The sequence below is a fragment of the Eretmochelys imbricata genome, chromosome 4, assembly GCF_965152235.1.
Source record: "Eretmochelys imbricata isolate rEreImb1 chromosome 4, rEreImb1.hap1, whole genome shotgun sequence".
Taxonomy (NCBI): domain Eukaryota; kingdom Metazoa; phylum Chordata; order Testudines; family Cheloniidae; genus Eretmochelys; species Eretmochelys imbricata.
Genome location: NC_135575.1, coordinates 29,682,150 through 29,698,299, shown reverse-complemented (window position 1 = coordinate 29,698,299; position 16,150 = coordinate 29,682,150). Strand labels below are relative to the sequence as shown.

Sequence of the window (16,150 nt, the reverse complement as noted above, 5' to 3'; positions counted from 1 at the left end):
TAGGGGTGTAAGATTTTTGTCACCAAAACCAGGCGTTTTTCGTAACAAAAGTCCCTTTGTAGTGTGTACGCTTTTGCTCTTTTGTCGCCAAAAGGCAGTTTTTGGTGACTAAACTGGCCAGTGTAGACAAGCCCTAAGAACAAGAATGGCTGTTTTGCCTGATGATTAAGGCACTCAGGAGATGTGGATTCAAATCTTTTCTGCGCCTGATTCAGAAGAAGTAAGTGAAGTAAGTGGAAAATTCCTTGTGGAAGAGAAATTTTGACTCCCTGAAAAGAGACCATCAGGATTTACCTGGGTATTCAATCACTTGAGACAGTTTTTTGCTGGATGTGATTTTGCAAATGCTGTGGTGAAGAGAACTTTCTTCACCCCCACACTGCCACCATCAGAGAACTTCCTTTAAAAAAATATCAATTTGACTTGGCTGCATATGTTTGATTGGTTGCAGATTATTTTGTATGCGTGAATGGTGACAGGTGATGACAATTAATAGGATACTTTGAAGGAATTGTATTAATGATTAACAATCACACTAGCAATAGACTGGGTTGCTGTCTTCAGGGTCTTCTCCCCTGGAGAAATCTGAAATCAGTTGGATCCTGCGATCTTCATGATTAGACTACTGAAATAAGTTCTCTATCCTGATGGAAACAAAGATGAAACTACACCTCATACTCAATTTACTGATGATCTGATCCTACTGAGTATTTAAAAATTACACTCTTAATACCCAATTCCACTTGTAAATGAAAATCAGACGTGTGTCCAGGTATACATGAGAACTAGGGATAAGTCCATGGTTGTCATGGTGGCCATGAGATCCGAAGGCAACCTAAAAGAGCCTTTGCCTGCATAGACATTGAAGTCACCTAGAACAATAATCCTGGGTGACTGCAGTGATAGGTTGGACAAGAAATTGGTTTGTTTTAGTTGGAGTTCTCTGGTGCAGCTGGGTGGCTTGGGACATCCCAGTTATTTCCACCTTTTCCCCATTCCAGGATTTTAGCACGTGGTGAGTACTCTCAAAGGAGTATGATTATAACCTCCAGCATGCAAGTAACATGGGTGTATACTGCCTTTCTGTCTCGGTTGATGTTGCATAATTAATATTTTAAAGATATATCTTAAATTGAGGGCTTTAGTTGTATGTCTGAATTAAGCTAAATGTTAAAATGTGTGCTCAGAAAGTGTGGGTGACAGGGTGTACCTGCCCTTTACAGTTTTAGATGGACCAGTATTGTCCTGTTAAAGTTTTCCTAAAACTTACTCGTGGGACTCGTGATGTAGTTTGTGGGGCAGAAGCAATGGTCTTATGGAGAAACCCACTCTTCTAATGGTTTAGGGCCTATGAGCAGGGTGAATTTGATCTTTCCTCACCTCATAGTGGTACGGAATTAAGCTGGTCCTGTGTGTTTCCAGCCAGCCTCTCTCTCACTAGACCAAGAGAGCATGGCAGAGTGGGAGCTATAGTTCCTATGGCAAACAGGATTGTAGTCTATGGCTCCAGCAAAATCTGTTGGGAAAAGGGGCTGGGTATATAAAAAAACTCCTCTCCCACAGAATGGGGAAAGAACTGGAGAAAGCTGAAAGGGTCAGTGGTCTCTCATAGAAGAACGGGCAACTAACCCACTTGTTTGTTTGCTTTTTCTGTTATATGTAACTGTGTGTAATTTAAGAAAGACTTTGTAAGTCTGAAGAGGGGCCAAGCCAATTTAAGAAAATGACTGGGAAAGAAAACCAGTGGCATGGGAAATTAGTCCTGTTACAACCCCCCCACTCCACCATCACCACCACCATGGGTATGATCCATTGTTTTGTTTGGCCTGCCACATTGTGTTAGATGTAATTATAGATGGAAGGTGATATTTGAGAACATTCACATAAAGCAAAGAAATTACCAGAGGCAAAAAAGATTAAATTCTTAAAACTGCCATTTGCATAGTTGATTACTTCCATGCAAAAGATGTGCTGTCAGTAACCGTGCTTGATTTGTAAGATGTTGAAAATTACCCAGTAGATGAAAAACAAACTTAATTTTACAATATATACAATATATCTAATTTGCTAGTTGCCTTTCTATGCCTTTTGACGTATGATTGACTAATGCTTGTGTTTTTTAACTTCAGTACTGAGCCTAGAGTGTTTTGAGAGATGCAAATGGAAACACCAAAATAAATTATATATCTTGCAAAATCACAATTTCAGTTGAAATAATGGAAGAATTCTCATGCTTAAATATAGCAATTCTTGTTTTATAATACGTTTTGCTTTAAGGTACTTCACATTCATGCATATGTTTAAAAAAAAACATTAAAACATCAAAGATACAAATTTTGTGGTTTTTTGGAATTCCTAAAGAGTTGCTGATACATCAGAAATCTTAGAAAAACATTGCTTATCTACTTACAGGAAATTTTGCATCAGAATGATATATTTTTTCTGTTTCACTTTCATCTGAGGCCTATTAAAAAGGTTCTTAGTGGGAAATGGGGATTTTTAACCTAATGCAGGAGCTTGTGCCTATAGCTTCCCAGCCATATAAACTTCAGAGGTGAAGTCCTAACTCCATCAGAGTCAGTGGCAAAACTCCCACTGCTTTCAATGTGGCCAGGATTTCACCCCAGAAGCCTGTAGATGCAGGTTCCATTGAACTTTGATTACCAGTCTCTCCTATTCAGGAGGAGGTGCGGTCATATGAATGAGCACTCTGTTTCCCATACTACAGGATTTCCATATTGAATCCTTGTGTTTGGTCTGTCTTTTTTCTCTAGTTGGGACCATATAACCTGCTGGAATGACTAATAGAGTTATAAATCTGGAACCACCCCCTGTTGTAGTTTCAAGTGAGGACCTGTACAGCTCCATGCTAAAAAAGAGAGTATGCCCTCCTAGGTGTAGTTGAGCGCTCACAAAGAACTCTGGGATCTCTCTACATCACTGGAGTGTCCTGATGGGTCTTATCCTTCCTCATTGCAATCTACAGTGACCTTTTCAAACCACCAGCTGCAGTCTTGCTGTCACTATGTCATTATGGTCTCATCCGCCACGCCAGGGTGTTTGGACAGAAACAGTCTGGTGAGAGGAATGGATCTCTGTTATGATCCCCAACCAGTCTATTGTCACTGACCACACAATTTGCCCTCCTGGTTTTGACCTGCCCCATCATCAGTGGTCCCTGTTGAACAGGTTCCGGACCAGGCAAGGTCTCTGTGCTGCTAACCATTATCGCTGGAGCTTTTGTGATAGCCCTTTGTGCAGCTCCTATGCAACACAGATGATGACACACATTGTCGATGAATGCCTGCTGTCAAGGTTCCTTCCCCATTCTGAACTCTAGGGTACAGATGTGGGGACTTGCATGAAAAACCCCCTCAGCTTATTTTTACCAGCTTAGGTTAAAACTTCCCCAAGGTACAAACTATTTTACCTTTTGCCCCTGGACTTTATTGCTGCCACCACCAAGCGTCTAACAAATATATAACAGGGAAAGAGCCTGCTTGGAAACATCTTTCCCCCCAAAATCCTCCCAAACCCTACACCCCCTTTCCTGGGGAAGGCTTGATAAAAATCCTCACCAATTTGCATAGGTGAACACAGACCCAAGCCCTTGGAACTTAAGAACAATGAAAAAGCAATCAGGTTCTTAAAAGAAGAATTTTAATTGAAGAAAAAGTAAAAGAATCACCTCTGTAAAATCAGGATGGTAAATACCTTACAGGGTAATCAGATTCAAAACATAGAGAATCCCTCTAGGCAAAACCTTAAATTACAAAAAGACACAAAAACAGGAATATCCATTCCATTCAGCACAACTTATTTTATCAGCCATTTAAACAAAACAGAATCTAATGCATATCTAACTAGATTGCTTATTAGCCCTTTACAGGAGTTCTGACCTGCATTCCTGCTCTGGTCCTGGCAAAGAAAAAAGACACAGACAGAGAGAACCCTTTGTTACCCCCCCACTCCAGCTTTGAAAGTATCTTGTCTCCTCATTGGTCATTTTGGTTGGTGCCAGCAAGGTTATCTTTAGTTTCTTAACCCTTTACAGGTGAAAGGGTTTTTTCCTCTGGCCAGGAGGGATTTAAAGGTGGTTAGCCTTCCCTTTATATTTATGACACCTGCTGACTAGGTTCAGCGGTGACCTAGAAGAACTGCATCATGCCACTGAAGATGCCATTGCTTGGCTAGATGACTATGCACATGCTAAGTAATAAATTGCAATATTTAGGGTGAATGGAAGGGACAGTGATGTGTGTGGTCTTTTGGTTTTTGTTCCTTTACTGATTCTCCCGGGCTGACTTCTAATGTTAAGCAGACAGATACGAAGATGCTGTGATGTTTGGGCTGTGGGGCGTTTGAATGTCAGCCAGCCAAGGAATAACTGTAACTATTCAAAGAACAACCTGCTCTCACAATAGGATGTCTCTGGAATTATTTAGCATCCTCAGTAAGTCTGTCAAACTCATCCCCATGAACTTATTTGCAGATATGATTATAAAACTGGTGTGTGTGTGTAAGATGCATTTCCTGGCAGCTGCAGAATATCTAATGTAGCATTCTGCAGCTGTTGGAGAAAGAGGTTATATCTCCCTTGGAATTGGGGGGAAGGAGGAGGAGGCTCTCCCTTATAACCTTTAGTCCAGTGGTTAGGGTACTCATGCAGGATGTGTGAGACCTCGGTCAAATTTCCCCCTCTACGAGATAGAGCAGGGATTGAATGTGAGTCTCCCACATCTATGGAGAGTGTCCTAACCTCCCTAGGCTATAGAGTTATTTTCCCCTGATCTGATGACTATTCATTGTCATTCATAGTTGCAATTCGTAATGATCATGAATAGTCTTTGGGTCAAGAGAAAGAGAGTGAGAGCTTGCAGGGGCGGGTTAGGGCACTCACCAAGGATGTGGGAGATACAAGTTCCATCCCTGCTCTACCTCAGGCTGAGAGGGAAATTCAACCTTGGTCTCCCACATCCTGGGTGTGTTCCCTAACCATAGGTTAAATCTTATAATGGAGCTCCTCCTCCTTCCCCATACCATTTTGTGATTCAAGTCTTCCTTTGCTTTTGGCAAATTCCTCAACATTGAAATTAAAAATTTTGATTTATTGACTCACTGAACATTTCAGTGCAATTGCAAAGTATTTCATTTTTGGTTTGATCCAAAACAAAACTTACTTGGGAATTGCCAGTGAACCAAAAAATCCATTATTCACCCAGCTCTAGAAGGCGACGATTTCTTAAAAGCGAAGATATCTTCCTAAAATGTTTCTTGTGATATATGTACAAGAGAAGAAGAAAACAAACAAAGAAAAGACCCCCTCCAAACCCAAGCAGAATTAATTCTAAATGGAATATTTCAACTTTCACATGGAAACATTATCTGCTGTTTAAGACTTTGGTGATATGACATTTGATGTTTTGTCTAGAATTATTGTAATTAATAATTGTATTGCTTTGATGTTGATTAAAATGTTAGTACAGGAGCATAGCAGTAAAGATTTATAAATGAGTAAGAGTAAATATTTTAGCTTAATTGGAAATTACTAAATCTGAAATTAGGAGATTCATCTTGTCCAATAAATCTAAGAACCCTCCAACTAGAATGGAACAAGAACCGTTAAATTAAAAATTGTTGAATACAGAAATACTTTATCACTAGTCACAGTATTGCATAGAAATGTTAATATTAATAATCTTTTTTTAAGATAAATCAAAACTGATAATGTGAGAGAGGCCCTCCTGCCATTCACTGTAGAAGGGAAGAGCAGTGGTGCTGCCTCCCTTATAAGCTGTAGCCCTGTGGTTAGGGCACTTACCTGGGATTTGTGTGATCCAAGTTCAATTCTCCAAGCCTGATCTGGAGAAGAGATTCCAATTTGGGTCTCCCACATTGTAAAGGAGCATCCTAGCCACTGGGCTATGGGATATCCTGGTGTAGGTATCTCTCAGTCTCTCTTGTGGAAGCTGTTCCACTGTGTATAAAAAAAAAATTGGTGTAAGGACATAAACTTGAGTCTCCCACTACCTAGGTGAGTGCCTTAACCACCAGGTTATAGCGTCATTCTCAATAGCTGTCTCTCGCCTAGTGTGGAACAGCTTCAACAGGAAAGACTGAGAGAGACCCACTCCTGATTACCCTAGAGTATTCCTCTACAATATAGGAAACAACTCCATGTTCCTGCTCCAATGACTATTTAATTAGTTATACACAATTTAATATTTGGTAGGAGAGGGGAATTTGCCCAGCTCTAGTTCTGAAAGGATGTTGGCTATTCCTTTCCTGAGCTCAAAGTGCCCCTCAGTTTTCAGTCTGGATTTTGGGCACAGTTTCCTAGCACACCCTGTAGTGGAACCTCAGTGTCTTAACGGACTTCCAGGCATTTGGCAGGATTTAATAAATAGTTATAACAATTTTATGCCTGTTCTGCACTTGTGGCTTTCCCCCCATAATAAATTATTCCTTTTATTAATCTAAAGGTCTAAGATGCAATAAAACTAGTATTATACTGATATTGAAATCTATCTGTAACAGACATAAGAAACAATGTTTGTTTGTTTTTTAAATTAAGTATGTGGTGCTTTCCTGCAATTTGTGTTACAGAGGTGGTTGTAATGGCTTACCACACTGATTGAATTCTGGGTTATTTCAGTTGACACTTTTTTCTTATTTTCTTTAATACTATAGGAAGTTCCACCACCAGGCTCCTATGAGGTTCAAAAATCATTTGAGAAATCACACAGTAAAAGCCACTACATGCCTCCCCGAACCACACTGGCTAAAAGAAAGCATACCTCTTTCCTCAGTGCAACACCTAGAAAAAATGTACCCAATACTGACAAGGATGTACCAGGTAAGTTTATTACTTTCTTTCTTAATAAAACTGGAATAAAACAGCTAAAATATTATTCTACTTCTTGAGAACCATTCCAAAATGTTGTGTTAAGTCATTTGAGTCAAGTGAACTTAGATTGGGATTTTCAACAGAGCCTAGGGAAGTTAGACACACATGTCCCATGGGATGCAAATCTGAGCCTTAATGCCAGTCCTCCAATTTAGCGACCAGTAAGTAAAGTAGGAAGCAAAAAATCAACACCTGATAAAAATACATTAGTGAATTAAGATACTACTTCATCCCTGAGGGGATTAATCTGAGGCTATCTGGTGACTCATTTTGCTGGTCAAATGGAAATTGTTTAACTAATGAAATAACCAATATCACTGCATTTTAAGAACAAAATTGTTTGTGGTGTTGCTGTAGCTATGATGTTTCCAAGATATGAGAGACAAGGTAAGTGAGGGACTATCTTTTATTGGACAAACTTCTGTTGGTGGAAGGTACAAGCTTTTGAGCTACACAGAGCTCTTCAGGTTTGGGGAAGGAAGCAGAGTGTTGCTTTTTAAGAAAATCAACCAAATTGATAAGTTGGCAAAACATATGCCTACTTTATATTTCATTCTGTGTGGTGAGTTTGAACCTTGTTAATATAAAGATGTTTGTTTCCATTTAAAAGTATAGACCTTGTTTACTGCATATGGGTCAGGTTTGATTTGCTTGTCAAACTGTTGACTTACTCTTACAACTGATTGGGTATGAGAATGTTTAATAGTCCACATGCTACACATTTGCTCATTAGAAAAATAGAAATATATTCTCAACTTACAGTGAATAACTTGCAGGGAAAAATTCTTTGTAATTTGAGTCTCGGAAATCATTTCAAAAGTGCTTGTAAATCCATCTCTGCCTTTTATATAATGAATCTTAGATCAGGGGACACTAATGAGGACAGACAGGGATGGATTTTAAGCAGCAGGCTGCATCTTTTTAAAATGTAAAATTGGAGAGGGTCACTATCTGCCTCTCTTCCCAAACTAGGCATTTAGGTGAATTCAGTGTGAGTTTTACTGGGCATCTCTCATATAGCCCATAACTCAGGGTAGCTCTCCACTGCCCTAACCCCAGGGTTCAGCTTGCTCAGCTAAATCCTCTTGTCTTCCCCCTGCAAAGAGGTCAGAAGGTACCAAAGAGGGACCCCAGTCTGCAAGGACTTCAGGACTTTTTCCCATAGACGTAGGGTCTACCAGTGAAATCCCATGTCTCTTATGTTCTGGTTGCTGGCTTTTTGGCCTTATATCTACACTGAACCCTGGCTGCAAGTTGCAACAAACGAACATTCATACAAATTCCTAATATTAAATTCCTAAATAGTATTCCTAGTATATTTTCTTAATTGTGTCTCCATGATTGGTACAAGAGGCCTGAGAAACCCTGGACTGGGCTTTAAATAAATGATTTGGGAACAAGAGCTAATGGCCTCACATCTCTCTGGTTGGGCAGTAGGGTACGTTCTCCCTTTATCCTAAAGCTGTCTGGCACCTTGCAGATACAATCAAGTTTCCCAGCCATTAAGTTGGTGGGTGGCAAATTGTCACACTATTGCTAGCTATTGTATTCTGGTCCCCAGGTTTCTGTATGACATGTGATACTTTCCCTCACAAGCTGTGAGAAAATGGCACTATAATTCAAAGAGTCTGTGTGTTTTTAAGGAAGTTTGAGGTAGCAAATACAATTTCAAAAAATGAAAGAAAAGTAGAATAAATAGTAAGACATTCTTTAAAAGTGTCCTAGAAATATATTGTCAGTAAACAGCCAGAAAGTCTGTGTTTGTTCTGGAATCTTAGAATAATAACCTTGGATAGAAACAGTTTATCATAAATGTTTATTAAGAAACAAAATCAGACAAATACACGCTATCCACAAAACCTAGAGGCGAAATTCAGTCAGGTCCCAGTCTTCCAAGAATGTTATCCACAGTGCTGACATGAGGATCCACTTTATTCTGTAGCCTACATTAACTATTATTTTGAAACCTCCTTCCAGATTTTTTCAAGTTGTTCTGACAAATTTTGAAATGAATGTATCTCAATAAAAATTCCAATATTAAATCATAAGTTTATAATGGGATTGATAATGAGTTTATAGAGCCTTTCACCTCCAGGTTGCTTCTGCAATTCAAGCCCAAGTTGGTAATAACTTGAAAGTTGTATTCATCTGCTGCTTGCTTGATCATCTGTGTGAAAATCTGACTGAAAATCTTGATCATCTAACTGTCCGAGACCAGGCATTTCCCAGTGAGCAGGAATCCACATCACAAAACTATCACTAGAATTGTCAATAAACAGCACCTTTGTCTCAACAGAGAGATCAGAGAATTAATGAACCTGTTTGAAGCACTATGATGGAGCAATATGAGAGAGCTTGCACTGACATTGTCCATGATATATTTCTTTTATGGCTATATAGAGGATTTTCAGTCTAAGTTTCAATCTGCTAACCTTTTTTTTAATGGAAAGGGTCAAAATAAACAGTGGAAAAAGTTGGTACTTTTTCCCGTAATACCATTATTTGGTTTGTGGATTAACAGTAATGATTTGTAGTTCTGCTTTTTCCCTTAACAGGTAGTGCTAGTAATTGCTGCATTTGGCTTAGCAAAAATAATTTGCTGTGTAGTTTTAGATATTCAGCCGTAGCAGTTACTGGCAGTTTCTATGTATATTATAACACAGTGAAAATAAGTTCCAACAGCTTTAAAATTACATGTAGTATGCGTCAATAATCAGGGTAATATGTAAAGTAGCTAGCCCCTTTTCCTTTTTTGGCGGGGGGTGGGGGGAAGGCAGTAGATGAGGAAGTGAGGGTTAAAGCAACAGGAGAAAATATAGGAGCTTACAGGCAAACTCTTAAGCCTCTAGGAGAATTCAGTCAGAGGTGGGTTTGGTGTCACCAGCAGAATGAATGGTGGGCCCTCATGGCAACCAGGAGCAACGGGGCTATGACAAATCTGGATGTCAGCATACCTGCAAAAGGGGGGAAGTAGTTCTGAATTACAAATGTACTTCATTCCCTTCTTATATGGTTTACTTGGAGCATTCAGTACATAATTCTAAAGCTTGTTTGACTAGTTGGTATGTTTTTAGGTCACCTTCTGTATACAACAAATGCAAACGGGCTGACCAAGGTATCATTGGGGCCTTTTAGTGACATGAGTACAAAGTTAGTGATAAATGAGGTTGATGACTGCTTTGTCTTTGTCTTGAAAAGAAGGTGAAGGTCATATCCTGAGAAAGGAAGTATATTTTCAGAATGTAAAGAAACTGGAAAAGGTGAAAAAATGCTCGAACATGGAGGCAGGCAATTACTACTTTTTCAAGCTGATAAAGGAAATAAAAAGGCTATAGAAAGATTTTTTACAAAAATGCATTACTAACGATGCAAAAATTGTAAGAAAATGTATGTAACCTGTGTGTTTCCTGAGTTGATCATGAAACTTTACTTACAATACTTGTAAGCAACAACATTGCTAGGGAGGATATGAAAGTCCAGTGGTCTTTGTACCTGCATTGATAATGGGGAGAAATGTTAACTAATACAACTGACAAATGAGCCTTCATATTTCGTTGGGTTGTTTAGAATCCAGGGATTGTGCTGATCAGGAACTTTGGAAGATATTAGGCGTTCCCAAATGTTAGTTTCATGGTATGCTTCTGGATTTCTGCACTAGGAGAGACCTTGACTGATTGTGGGTACTCTGTCATGAAACTGCTGAATATACTGAAACTCCTTTTGGGTTTTCTGTTCCCTCCCATAGGCCATGTCTGTTCTCAGGGAAAAAATGTTTTAATCAATGCGTAGCTACAGTCAGAGAAGCAATTAAAATACTAGGATGCCTGTCATCATCCCACTCATACACAAGAAAAGAGGGATGGCATTAAAAATTGATACTACTCCATCCTTCCCCAGAGAACCAGCTGGCATTGCATCTCTCCTTTCTTCTGCATCTCTGAAATACAGCATTACCAGTATGATTTTACACCTTTCCCCACTCTCAGACCCAGACACACCTCTGGTATTTGCTTCCGTCTGATCCCAGACACATCATCCTATCTTCCTCTCCTAGCTAAGAAATGCTTTCTAGTACCTGTCACTCAGAGTCCAGAAACCTCAAAAACTTCTTTCTGTAGCATAAAGAAAAGGAGTACTTGTGGCACCTTAGAGACTAACCAATTTATTTGAGCATGAGCTTTCGTGAGCTACAGCTCACTTCATCGGATGTAGCTCACGAAAGCTCATGCTCAAATAAATTGGTTAGTCTCTAAGGTGCCACAAGTACTCCTTTTCTTTTTGCGAATACAGACTAACACCGCTGTTACTCTGAAACCTTTCTGTAGCATGTCTCAGTATCATAGTACCCCAAGCTGTACACATGCACTGATTCACACAGAGCCTGTACGTTTGGCCAAGAATCCAACAGACATAGATCCCATTGGAGAGAGTGACCTTTGGAGTTGGCAAGAGAATAGATCAGGTGACTAAGAAGGAAATAGATAACATGAAATGGATATGTGTAAACAGGCTTTCAGAAAGTTCTGGATTTCTCTAATATTATTTATACCTTAAAGGACTTTTCCCACATATTTCTATAAATACTGCGGGTTGAACCCAGACCAGGTAATTAATTGGACAGGTTAGTACTTGCCTACTTTGTTTCTATGATTGATTTGGAGAAAGGTTATGAGCAAATATCTTTGACTGATGGTGTCAGCCTTCAATACCCCTGTAGGTTGTTTGAGATCCCTAAACTATTTTTTTGCTCACTCGATATGGCTACAACTTTCCAGGGAACGGTAAGCAAAGTGCTGAAGGGACTGAATGAATTCACTTTGGCTTTAATTGCTGTTAAACCTGAGAAAACCAAACCTGAGATTACCACTGGGGCTGCCCAACTCTCAGAGCTTGAAAAGCCAAACTGGGGCAACCATGTAGATTGCTTCCTTTATGAATCATAAGTGAAGACCTGACCGTGAAAGCTGAAAAATGCAAATTAGGAACACCTTGGGCTGCAAACTTAGGGCACACAAGGGAGACTGGAATAATTAGACCAAGGTGGACACAATTTGTAATTGGTCCACTCTACCAAATATCAGTTGGCCTTTCTGATTCTAAAAAAGGGAGTTTGGCTGTTCAACAGCACTTGTAAATGCAGATTAATAAACACCAGTGTGTTGAACTTTGGCTTACTCTGCTGTTCAGTCAGGTTGACAATAAGGGGAAAAAGCATCCTGTCGTGCTCAGAAGCCACCATTTTCTTTCTAGAAAGAGAGGTTATATAGAGCTCTCTCACAGCAATTAGAGAAGGAAGAAAGAATAGCTGATAACTCCAAAGTAAACACTTGCTTGGATTTGATTTACTTACTAGGATCCAGAAATGATGAGAGTTGATGAGAAACCACAGCATGTTTATAGACTTCCGCTTGAATCTTTGTCATACATAGTGCTGTTTCTAAGTGATTGTAGAACTAGTTCTTTTCTGTTTGGATATTGTTACCTTTTCAGTTTACTGAAACTTTTAGTAATTCTATCTGGACTAAATTTAGAGAGGGATAATGTGCATTTTTTATTTATCTGCTGTTTTTAGGGGGATTTTGTTTGATGTAGTCTTATATAATAATTGATCAGAAGTAGAACTGATGGAATATTCACTGAATATATTTTTGATGAAAAATGCGAAAGTTAATTGAGTACACTGTGACCAGCTCTAGTATTTTATTCTGTGTGTAGCATAATATATAAAACTTCAGGTTACAGGGTGTCTGTGAAGCTGCCTGTAAAGGTTACTCCTGGCCTGTAATATTTGCTTTCAAAGCACGCTGATCAAAAATTAAATTGATACATTACAAAGAAATGGAACTTCAAAAAGTAGCCTGTGGTAGCAGTAAGAGGTAAGAACAATGCTGGAATCACTAGAGGGAAGGTGTGTGAAAATGTGCATTAAATGAGTGCTCTTTTTGTTGGCTTTCTTCTCATTTGTAATTGCATATTCCTGAAGCATATAAATGAAGAGAACCAGAGGAAAGTAGGTTTAATGTAGTACAATATGTGGTACAATAAAAGAATATCATGTGATTTTCCACTCTATGTTGAATTTAAAGGGACATGATTAAGATTGGCAACATTTTATTAACCTGATAGTCTTTGTAAATAGATATAAAAAAAACATTGTATGTAAGACTGTGTGTGATTAATCCCCCTTTTCTCTCAATCTGAGGAACATTCCAGACTACAATCATTATAGAGCCATCTACGAGGGAAATAGAGGCAAAGAATAATGAAAGACAGAAAATGTAAGACAGACTCCCCCTGTCACCTAAATTTTTCTTTGGCTGCAGTCCCAGATGCATAAAATTCTGCTCTCTGCTCTTTGAATCCAGTTCTTTATTTTCCTCTAGTGACTTCTTAACAGGATTAAGGAATCGGAGCAGGAAGAGGGACAGGAAAAAGAGGGACAAAAATGGGAGGTTATTCCAGCTCCATAGGTTGGAGTAAAGCAGAGATGAAAGAAGTGTGCTGTCAATTGGATGAGGTTTCCTGATTTTTGTTTTTTGAATTTATCTAGGATTCTGGGAGAACTCTTTTTGTTCACTGGAGAATGCTGCGGGAAAAGAGGGTCCTCTCTCATTCCAGATTGATAAATAATGTTGAGGGGGATTCCTCCCCTCCCACTCACTGGAAAGTGATGTGCTGAGTCTCTCTCATAACCCTTGAAAACCCTTCCAGTCACCACTTCTGTATTTAGCTTATTTGTCACAGTCCCTTTTAACCATAACTCCTTTTCAGCTGTATTCAGATAAATAATTTACAGAGCCAGGATCTGTAGAGTCTGGGACAAGTAATAGAATCAGACCACCTCGTAGGCTGAAGGAGGCAGTGGTAGTGGTGTCCTTAGATGTAGTAGTACTCCTGAGGGCATTCTGCGCCAAAAACTTAAATTCTGTGCACAATATTTTAAAATTCTGCAAATTTTATTTGTCAAATAAATGTGGAGTCTGCAGCATGGCATTAGGGAGGCCACTGGCTGCACAGAGGTGGTAGATCACTGTGCAATTCCCGCTCCACCCCCGGGACATGGACTCAGCGGTGAGGCTGTACCCAACCCTGACACAGTGCAAGGACCGGTCCTGCCCCAAAAACACCCCAGGGCCCAGCTCCTCCATGCCATGTGCACCAGGTGTGGGCAGGCAGGCTCAGCAAGGCAGGATCCAAGTGTGGAGGGATCTAGGTGTAGGTTCAGAGGTTTTTGTGTGGGACAATCTGGATGAGGATGGCTCAGTGGGGGATCTGCGTGCGGGTGGGATCTGGATTCACAGGGGCTTGTTGGGGGGTTCTGGGTGCAACAATAATGGGACTCTGTAGTGAGTTCCAGGTGAAGATGTTTGGGACTCAGCAGAGGGGTGAGGGGTGGGATAGAGCGCTGCATGGGGGTCTGGGTGTGGGAAGCTCAGTGGGATGGGGATCCAGGTGCAGCTGGGTGGGGCTCAGTGGGGGTGGGATTTGGGTGAGGGTGGCTTGTCAGGGTGGTCCAGGTGCAGGGGGAGTGGGGCTCGTCACAAGGGTTCTGATTGCAGGAGGGTGAGGCTCAGCCAGAGGGTCTGGATGCACGGGGGTTGGGCAGATGAGGGAGCAGCTCCCTTTACATGGATCCTTCCCCCTGCAACTGAGGAGCAATGGGTGCAGGAAGCATGTGTGTGTGTTTGAAGATTGTACTACAGTCAGGGGAGAAATTTGGGGGTGGGTCTGACATAGCCATGCACGGGAAGAGGACGTTCCATCCACTCAAGCCCAGCCAGGACTAACAGCTGAGCCCAGTACAGGGTAGGAACCACCAGCCGGGTCTTCTCCAGTCCTGCCCCATGCCCCCACAGTGATTTGCCTCTCTGCCGGCAGCCCCGGGCACCTGAAACATATTGCTTGGGGAGGGTCACATGACTGCTCATGTGGCTTCCCTTTGCTTCCCTGTTGGAAAGTTATTTTTCTGTAGGGAAGCAAAGAAATCTGCAGGGGACATCAATTCTGTGCATGGCTCAGTGGTGCAGAATTCACCCAAGAGTAGCAGTAGTAATTGTGTACAGCTGAGATAAGACAAAACTAGAACCTAAAAGGTGTGGTCAGAGCAGTAACAGTGGAATAGAAAGATGGGTTCCAGTGCACGTTCTTATTGTGAGCCACCTCCCTCAAATTTTAATGTGTAACATTTGCTTGTAGAATCACAGATTCCAAGGCCAGAAGTCTGATCTCCTGTCAGGGTACCAGGTAGTGTCACTACTTCCTCATCCCCCTCAGTATAGGCTAGAACCCAGAACATTTTACTGCTTTTGCCTACCCCGCTTATTGGTGGCCCTGAACACTTGTCTGTACATGGGTGATGTGCTTACTCAAATTCATACTGATAACTTGAGCATTTCCATGCAAATCATACTACTGTGTAAGTATTTTAGCAAAAAAGAGGCTGGATAATGAGCTGTTTCCAACTGAATATTCATTGTTTGCAAGTTTTGTGTAGTAAAATGTATGTACTGTGTTGTGAAGGGATTGGGCCCTTTGGGGTGTCACCTGATGTGCTGGGGTTTAACTGAACCTCCTCTGCTCAATCAGCCTATTCTGCCAGCCTAGGTCTCCTTTTATCTGACTTTGCTGGGTTAGGCTCACTAGCCTCTTCCAGCCAAGTACACAGTCAGGGCCACATCCAGCTGCACAGAGAGGCAGAGATCCGCTCTGGAAAGATTCAGCCTTAGGGGCTCTCTCCCTTTAAAGGGTATAAACTCAAAGGGTTTATGAAATTTATCCCCTCGCTCAATGTGGAGGGAGATATACACAACTTCTTGCCACCCCCTCAAGTTAGACTGTGTACCGGTTAAACTATAAACTGGGTTATATTATAAACAACCAATAAGTTTATTAACTACAAAAAAATATTTTTTAAGAGAGAACAGACAGAACAAAGCAGATTACTGACCAAATAAAGCAAAATGCACAAGCTAAGCTCAATATACTTAAGAAACAGGTTACAAAATGTAAATTCGCACCCTAAATGTTGTTTTAGGCTGGTTGCAAAGTTTCTGTGGTTCAGATTTCCAGTTATATTCCTTTTCAGACTGGACTCCTGTCTCAGTCTGGACTCCCCCCTTGCCTTCCCTTCAGGTGACTTTAGCAGTCTTTCTTCTTGGGCAGACAGGCCATAGAGAGGAGGAGTCCTGTTTGACTACCTCCCCACCCTTAAATAGGATTTACATAAGACGGGAATCCTTTGTT

At 40.6% G+C, this 16,150-nt stretch overlaps 1 protein-coding gene across 1 annotated transcript in view; it reads left to right on the top strand.

Moving 5' to 3' along the window:
• The window catches only part of STPG2 (sperm tail PG-rich repeat containing 2), a 405,813-nt gene that overhangs the window by 171,403 nt on the left and 218,260 nt on the right, over positions 1-16,150 (top strand). Inside the window, exon 12 of the mRNA XM_077814758.1 lies at positions 6,691-6,856. Coding sequence (XP_077670884.1) covers positions 6,691-6,856 — 166 coding nt within the window. The remainder of the gene's footprint in view (positions 1-6,690; positions 6,857-16,150) is intronic.